Genomic DNA, 9,418 nt, shown 5'->3' on the forward strand with positions numbered 1-9,418 from the left:
GCCCGCAATATAAATCAATGTCTTTGTTTTTAGCCAGACTGCTAATGCCAACATAATTTCCCCCCAGGCAGATCAATAAGTATGTGATCCTCATTACAGTTTTCTGTATTTTCATTATTTTCATTCACCACTCACTAAAATAAGTACCTACTCCCATCCCCACCTATCTACAATACCGGTTTCACGCCTGTCGAGCCACCACCCCACATTATAGAAAACACGCAACCTCCACTCCACTCATTTCTTGTTTTCGCCTATCGGTGCATAGAGAGGCCCTCCCATATCATTCGCGACTACATCCACAAATCTGAATGTTGTATTGATGAAACATATATGATGCTCACCAAACCCACAATAATTTGTATATGCCCATAACAGGGTAATAATGTTAATATGAATCATGATAAACCTATCTAAACCATTCTAATGTTATATATAAGTATAGAATAATGCAGCAGTATCATACAATTGTATTGCTTCCTGGAGGATCAAAACGACCTCCCTTACTGCCTGTTGTGTCGTGTCTTTCACTCACTGGTCACAATCGGATCAGGTTTCGCTACTAATGTGATATTGTTGTGTTCTATCGCCAGCACTGGGGGGATGTTACACTTTGGTTGACAAATAAAACATTAATAACAATTAATAAAATATTTCAAAAAAAAAATACAAGATATAATGGAAAACTTGATTAGGGCCCGTCCTTCCTCTATGTCCTACACACCAACACTTTTTATATTACTCTTTTGTTTCATTTGTCCTCGTCTGATACCCGATTTATAAAAACACATTGTAAAACCCCTCTCCTCCTAAGCCACTCGTCTGCTTTACCTCACGCTGCCTTCCTCCTTCCTCTCCTCCAATAACAACACTCAATCCCAATGTCAACCTCCTCAGGCTTTAGCACACCCCACTAACTTTAAAATACAAGTACATAAAACTACACCCACTAACTCCTCATACCCCCACCCGATACCCCAGTTACAATTAAACTCTCTCTCTCCTCCTCACCCATACACATACTCCAACCCATAACTACCCCCCCCCACCCCTACAACTACTTTCAATAATGAATTTCAATCTAAATACAGACCCCCCCCGTCCGCGATTACACACTCCTGTCCCAGCGTCGCGCCGTCCCCCCCCCCCCCCGGGTTAACGGCCCTCCTCCGTTTGGTGCGCGCACCGAAAAAACCCACGAAGAAGATCACCCGGCCTCGCCGCATAGAACCACGCGTTGGCTGTGAGCGTTCAGTGCCCTCCCCCCCCCTGTTACCAGCAGATCGCAACCCCCCTGCGCGACCCACCTCTCCGACGCGTCACACTCGGTCGCACGCACACGCCCGCAACCAGACTCGCCTCTCGTACCACTCCCCTAATCTCCGGCCACAGCAGGACTGATGAAGGGTCGTGTAATGCCCGCAACACACACCTCACTCACTCTGCTGGCACTTCGCTCCTCTCCTCGGCGCCGCCAGCTCTCCCACCATAAGAAGAAGTCCTTGTCGTCCGCACGGAGCCTTCGCTTTGAATCTGGGGACGGAAGGCTCAATGGGTTCAGCCCTCCTCGCGCAGGCACCCTCTATCAGGCTTCTCCCAAGATAATAGAGTGATTGGGCGGGCTGCTGGCTCCCCTCTACATCTTGCTCATCTGTTAAAGCCCGAAAACCTATCCTCTTACCCTCTTATTCCGGCTCTCCTTGACTATCGCACATGGACTCCTGGTCATTCATTATTATTATTAATTTAATCCCTCATCTATTTATTTTATTCCCTCTTTAATGTCTATTATTATGGATCCCGTCCTTATTATTATTATTACTTGATCCTCATATATCCTACTATATTATTACTTCGAATGGTTATTATTATGGACTCCTCCCTATCTATTATTTAATTATTATTATCCCGTCGCATTACCTCCTATATTATTAATGTTATTATTAACTCATTTACCTTCCCTCGCTCCTCCCCCCTCTCCACTCCTAGTTATGTATTCCATTCGTCCATTATCCGTGTACTTACGTTACCTGGTCTCGTTCCATTACTGCGACTCTCCTCCCCCTATACTCTCTCTCATTCCCTTATGCCATCTTTGGTCTCTATTATTGAATTAATATTCTTCACCATATTCACTTTTTATTATTTACTGGATTTTCGTTAAGTCAATATTGATTGATTATTATTATGTATTATTATTCTGATTGAATGGTTATTAATTATTATGTTATTATTATTATTTCCTTGATAATAATAATATTATATTTATTATTAAGTATGTGATTATTATTAACGTGATTATTATTATTCATTAGTTATCTATACAGTAATAATAATAATACTTATTAATACATTATTATTATATTATTAATGTTATTATTATTGATTATTATTATTATTAATGTTATTATTATATTATTATATATTTATATTATAATATATTAATATCTATTATTATAATAAATTTATTATTATTTATTATTTGGTTAATAATATTATTATTGGTTATTATTATGGACTCCTTCTATTATTATCTATTATTATTATATTCTTAAATGTATTATTTTAATTATTATTATCCCATATTATTATTGTGCTCTACCTTATTAGTCCTCATTATTTTCATCTCATTACTTTATTATATTATGTAATGTTATTATTGATTATTATGTTATTATATTATTAATGTTATTTATCTTTATTTATTTAATTGTTATTATTATTTAATTATATTACTTATTATTAATGCTTATTAATTATTATTATTATTATTAATAATATTAGTAATATTATTATTATTTATTAATTGTTATTTATATTGATTTATTGTTCCCCCCAATCATCCACTATTATTACTCTATTATTATTTATTTTCACCTCTCCAAATGTTATTATTACTGGCACCCTCCTTCCTCTGCCTACTTATATCATTCGCATTCCCCTCATTATCCATTATATTTATTCACTTATTATTTGTCCCTACTATTTTTATTATTATTATTATCTATTTATATTTTAATTTATTATTATTCTCCATGATTGTTATTAATATTATGGACTCCTCCTATTATTATTTATTACTTATTATTATATGATTATTTTATTATATTATTAATGTTATTATTTATTATTATTATTATAATATTATGGACTCCGTCCTACCTTACTTATTTTATTATTGTTATACGTTATTAATTATTATTATTAATGTTATTATTAATGTTATTATTATTGTTATTATTATTATTATTATTGTTATATGAGCCCATGTGAGGTTTCCCTGTGGTTGGAAGTGGTGTGGCTCAGTTAGTAGAATATATTTTCCAGCTCCGATCAGAGCAGTGGCTGTATGAGGGCTGTGGTCTTAATTACAGCGCCACCATGTGGTCGATTCAGCTCATATTTCTTGAGAAGCACACAGACGTCGTCTCCACTTATCGGGCCGGTTTCAAGTTTCTGGCTCATTCCAGCTCGAGGCAGTTTGAGCCGATGCAGCAGACAATGATATAAAAATGTCCCTGTGTGTGTGTGTGTGTGTGTGTGTGTGTGTGTGTAGGGTATGGTTGGCCTGGTGACGGGCGGTGCGTCGGGTCTGGGCCGGGCCACGGTGGAGCGTCTGGTGCAGAACGGAGCGTCTGCTGTGATCCTGGACCTGCCTTCTTCTGATGGACCGGCTCTGGCAGCCAGTCTGGGGGACCGCTGTGCCTTCGCTCCTGCAGACGTGAGTCCCAAACTCAGCAGACACAGCAGATCTGGACTCATTGTTGGTTCTGGAAACTAAAAGCCGCCTCTGAATGTTGGGTTTTTACTTTGGGGGACAGAAAACAGACCTGAGGGTGTTCTTTATAAACCAACAGCAGCATTTTAATCAGTTCTTTGACAGACAGGAAGCCGGTGTGAAGACCTCAGAACTGAAGTGACATGAGTTTATGCTGCTGTAACTGGAGGTGTAGTACACTAGAGGGCGCTCTCACATCATCCAGCACCACCACGAGTGTGTTATCAGTTCTAAGTTATCCTCTAGTTTCCTGACTTGCCTGCGAAATAAACAAAAAAAAAGTCTTCTTCATTGTATCTTTTGGTGCATTTACACCTGTATTACGGTTACAGTCCAACGTTAACACCCACCAAACTCCAAATAGAAGTAATAAAATAATTCTGCTGCTTCTCACCTGATCTGTGTCGGAGTTTGTAGCTGAACTATTGTAATGAATCACAAGTAAGCATGCTGGTCGTCACAGAAACAGATTATAAGTTTGTGATCTTCCCCTCCACACGGCTCCGCCCACCGGAGCAGACGTCTGACCCATCAGAAGGTATTTCGTGGTGTTTCTGTGGATGGTTGTATTTATCTTATGGTTTGTGGTTTCCTAGGTGACGTCGGAGGCAGACGTGCAGTCGGCGGTGTCCCTGGCGAGGGAGAAGTTCGGGAAGCTGGACCTGGCGGTTAATTGTGCCGGCGTCGCTGTCGCCATTAAAACCTACAACTTCAAGAAGGACCTCGCTCACAACCTGGAGGACTTCCAGCGAGTTATCAACGTAAGGTGGACGGACGCGTACGGTAGAACGAGACAAACGGCGGACGCAGCTGCAGTGACTCTTCTCTCTTTGTTTCCTGCAGGTGAACATCGCAGGAACCTTCAACGTGATCCGCCTCGCCGTGGGCGAGATGGGGAAGAACGAGCCCGACGCAGACGGACACAGAGGCTGCGTCATTAACACGGCCAGCGTGGCGGCCTTTGACGGACAGGTGACTGAAAACGCTCTCAGACGTTAAAGAAACGGTTGAGTTGTCGTTCTGTTTATTTATTTGTTTGTTTGTCCTCTTCAGGTCGGACAAGCAGCGTATTCAGCTTCTAAAGGAGGCATTGTTGGAATGACCCTCCCCATCGCACGAGATCTGGCGCCCATGGGCATCCGGGTCATCACCATAGCACCCGGTTAGTGGACGTACTGACACACAGGGTTGCCGTAGCGACGGGAAAGCGCTTGGATTTAGCCATAATGTCTAAAGAGTTTGAGCTTCGTCCGCTCCATATTGTCAAAATCCACCTGCGATACCAGTTTTTATAGGCGGTGTAAAGATACGAAACTCAGAACTGTATCAGATCGCATTGTATCGAGTCGTTCCGTATTTAAACGCATCGTCTCTGAATCGTATGGTAGCTCGTGTATGTAGATATGTATCGGATGATGTTAGTAGGGAGAGAGATACAAACCATAATTTCTATACATCTGGAACAAACTGGATCCAATGTCTTATCTTTCAATCTCCTCGCAGGCTACAAGCACACAGCCATTTGCTGATTGCTATCATTGACTGTTAGACTTAGACTTTATTCGTCATTTGGATTTGCATCAAAATGCCAATGAAATTACAGCTTACACAAAAAAATACGACACACAACGCACAGCAAGGAAGTTAGCCACCGAGGACGGCCATAGTATCTGCTAGAGCCGAAAAAAAACAAAATAACCTAGATTATGCCACCGATATAAAACTTTCAATTATACAAAAACCCTAGTAAGCACACATAAAACACACAAAAAAAACTCATTTATAATATGCCCAATTTTAGTTGGGGCCAATATGGTTAAAAAGAAAACTAATGCTATGTATAATCCCACCAAAGTAACCCATAACCAACCTATGTTCAGTTAGCTCTCTATATAAGTGTCCTTGCTCACAAATATGCTGCGTATGTATTGGAGTATAAAAATACGTACTGCACTTCATTGTTTAAGAAAGAAATAATATAAGTCTTATTCTTCATCATATTAAGACGTACATCCTTCCAATCATAAAAACACTTACAACCTATATAACTAAACAAAACAATTCAACTTCTCTCATGGAAAAAGCTCTGTTACTGAAACACAACCTATTATTAGTAGATACCTTTGACCCACCGACACTTAAAGCCCAAACGAAAAGTTCACTGACCTCTCTACTAATGGCTCTCGGGGCATAAAAAATGATATTAACTACTCTCATTAATACTTTAACCTTCGCAGAAACTCCTCAAAATTATCCAACATACCATACTTGCTCAACACATCTAGACCTTTTCAAACACTATAAAGCCAATAATACCACAAAAACAGTAGCCATTCAATTTAAAAACAACCACCCAAACCATACTACCGCACAATGATTTCTCTCACTATTTAGCACATAATTATCCCAGACTTTACATCAAAATATTATTTTGTAACGAACAACAAAATTATCTTCTGTAGCTTTGTACTGGACTTGGATTTAAATGCAAGTTCTTATTGAATCTGACACTGTTTCCCTGGGAGTCTAAAAGAAGTATCACATCCTGTCCTCCCCTCCAGGTCTCGTTTTCATACCACCTCACCGCTCAACTGGCTGATCTCCACCGGGAGAAGTGCGCTCCTTTCACATAAATACGCCCCGAGGCAGGTGCCCTTACCCCTCGCGCCTAGGGGAGACCCCGCTGGGAAAGTATTGCCCCTGGTGACATTACACCTGGGCTGGACGCCACCCCAAATGCAAAATCAAGCGAGATCATCAGGACTGGACGGTCAAGGACACCAATTACAGCATGCAGGACCTGAGCACACTGAACTCGTGTCTGCTGTACGTGTCGGTGTGTGTGTGTGGAGAAGAGACGTCGAATCATCTGATTAACGACAAGGAACATGCTTTGTTAGATGTAGTAGGGCTAATCTAGGTCGTAGTTATCCATGTTGTTTAGAAAGCTGCCATATACAGTAACAAATATTCACACCATAGTATTAAATAATGATGCAACCAAAACATGTACGTGTGGATGCTGGTGTAGGTAGTAGTGAACCTATCAGGAGCATGACCAAAGTAACTGTGAATGACTCCAACTTTGGTTACTTATTATAGTAATACTCCAATCCATCCAAACACTTCAAATAACTAAACCTCCCATTGAAAAATGTTTTAGCTTTCTTCCTTCCAATTCCAAGTTATGAGATGCTATATTTCTCTACCACTGTATATAATCAAGTGAAAAATAGATAGACAATAAATTGAAAGTCTCAAAAGTCCCATTCAGCAGGACCAACCAGGTCCAGCAGCGTGCAGTCACCTATCAACTCTACCTTTTTGATAATCAACACACCAAACCAACACATACTCATATCCATGACCCTCATTGCCTTGGGCACAATCCTCTGAGTCCAGGGTTTTGGGGACGGAAAACAAACACTCCCAACCCCAACCACCACCAACCAGGATTTGAGAAGCAACGCAACCAAACACAAAAACAACAAAACTCTTCCCTTTTCCTTTTCTTTTTTCTATCTTGATTTTTTTATTTTTTTTTATATTCTTTATTTTTTTTTTAATATATATATATATAATTAATTCAATATTTAATTCTTAATTTTTCCTTCTCAAATTCACACTAGCGTTATTTTACTGCATTCCCTATTAAACAGGTCAGACCATAAATTTCATGTACAAGCTAGGTGGAAACAAACCGTGTGTGTAACACCTTTGTATAGAAAACTATTATTGATCAACAATTATTTACCTGATTACTCATTAGGAAACATTTTATCAGCTCATTTTAACTAATTAGTAGGTCCAACGCTGACGATAGGTTTTTCTCTCGCTCTCTCTCTCGTATCATATAGATCTAGGGTATTGTGCTTTTCACATCTCTTGGCGCTCTAGACCATCTCACGGGAACAGCTATACCATAATTCTATCATTCGTTGATCTAGAATTAGTATGATACCCTGTCATCGACCTTGATATAATCGGTTAGCATTTTCAACTCTAACGAAATGCCAGCTCAAATGAGAACTCGCGCTGTTCTCGATAATGTCTTTTTAGGATAAAACCGCTATTCTATCTCCCTCGATACTCTAAAAATAAAAAAACTAAAAGAGAAAGCAACCTAGCAATCCAGCTTATTCTGATTCCTCCAATAAGTCCGAATAAATACACATAACTTGGGAGCCAAAGGCACAGTAGGACAAGAAAGGACTCGGCAGTTGCCAATCTTCAATCCATTGACAACATGGTCCTGTCAACAATGAAGCATAGAATGGGACACCCTCTTCCACACGCCACCAAATTTAAAAAACATGGCAGCATTTCCCTCCTTTCACACTCTCTCCCACTCTATCTCTTCTCTACTCATTCTCTCTTCCTCCTCTTCTGGCCCAACCAGCACGTTTCTAGCATACACTGCGAATTATAGTTTTTAGACACCTTCAAGGATTACACAAATAAAGATTCTCTCATCAGGAACATCATAGCACAAAGTATAATTAAAAAGAATTTCACACTAGACCTAACCCTAAATCCAGTCTTTCAAAACACCACAAACACAAACCTCGTACACAACATGGCCCAATACACTATAAACACCATGCACTTACGTTTAGACAACCCCAAACTATGATCACCACTCACACCCTAACACAATTTTCGCGGACAAGCGCCTCTCAACAAACAGTAGCTCGGTCAGAACATATTCTTTTTGTGCTCATTAAGGCTAGTGGAAATAACATGATTCTTTCGGTTGGGCAGAGCACGCTCGCCTGTCGCAACGCGGTTGTCAACAATTGGCGAGAATGCGGAAGGCAAACCGCGCGCATAAGCTTACCTGCATCTTTTTCAACTTCTCGCTCGCCAGTTGTGTGTGAAGTGTTGGTGTATATTGTGTGCCTTTGTAACCAACTGTCCACAAAAAAAAACAAACAATAAATACGTCAATCATTCAGTGAAATTGAAACAATGCTCAAGCATGGCCAAGTGACCAGGTCCGCGATCTTTTGGGTGTGAGAAAATACCACACACTTGCTGCCTGCAGGCACTCACTGGAATCATCTGTTCAAAACACGTCTGGTCATGTTAGCGGCAATGGGCGGTGAACCGACAACGCACAAAGTACTCAACGCAAAGTCACGATATTTTTAAAATGTATCACTTTCGGGCATAACAACATTTAAGATATTCTTTAGCTACTCGAACCCAAAAATCGTAATCTCTTCTGCTCCTGATGCTCACCTCCACATCCAAACAGCAGCACCTTGGCCTGGTATCCAGGCACCACAATAGCGCAGGCAGAAAAATCAATGACTAACGATAAAATATATAGACCACTTTATAAAAAGATCAAAAAATCTGAACAATATGGAGCAGGAAAAGGCGCGCAATCAACGACCTCTGAAGCTAGCGCGATAAGATGCAATATAAAATTGACCCAGGTGATCTCGCTCATAACGGTATCGATAGAAAATACCCATGTTGAACAACAGACTATGCTGAGTAGACTTGGTGCAAGTCATGCGCCTTTGTATACCAAAAATGGGAGTCGGTTCATTACAGCCAATCTACTTTCTGCTGGTTGGCCTTCCTAGTGGGCACAGAAAAGAGCATATACAACCACATGTCATATTAACTTAG

At 40.1% G+C, this 9,418-nt stretch overlaps 1 protein-coding gene across 3 annotated transcripts in view; it reads left to right on the forward strand.

Moving 5' to 3' along the window:
- The first annotated feature begins 3,410 nt into the window (after positions 1 to 3,410).
- Positions 3,411 to 9,418, forward strand: part of hsd17b10 (hydroxysteroid (17-beta) dehydrogenase 10) — a 28,890-nt gene continuing 22,882 nt past the window's right edge. For 2 of the 3 annotated variants that reach the window (XM_035656118.1, XM_035656117.1), the window contains exons 1-4: positions 3,557 to 3,721; positions 4,375 to 4,539; positions 4,622 to 4,750; positions 4,832 to 4,940. In XM_035656118.1, coding sequence (XP_035512011.1) covers positions 3,560 to 3,721; positions 4,375 to 4,539; positions 4,622 to 4,750; positions 4,832 to 4,940 — 565 coding nt within the window. In that variant the 5' untranslated portion in view covers positions 3,557 to 3,559. Of the gene's footprint in view, positions 3,722 to 4,374; positions 4,540 to 4,621; positions 4,751 to 4,831; positions 4,941 to 9,418 lie in introns of all 3 variants that reach the window. The other variant, XM_035656119.1, reaches the window with a different exon arrangement.

Source organism: Morone saxatilis, unplaced genomic scaffold, assembly GCF_004916995.1.
Source record: "Morone saxatilis isolate NCDOM2014 unplaced genomic scaffold, NCSU_SB_2.0 Contig15, whole genome shotgun sequence".
Taxonomy (NCBI): Eukaryota; Metazoa; Chordata; class Actinopteri; family Moronidae; genus Morone; species Morone saxatilis.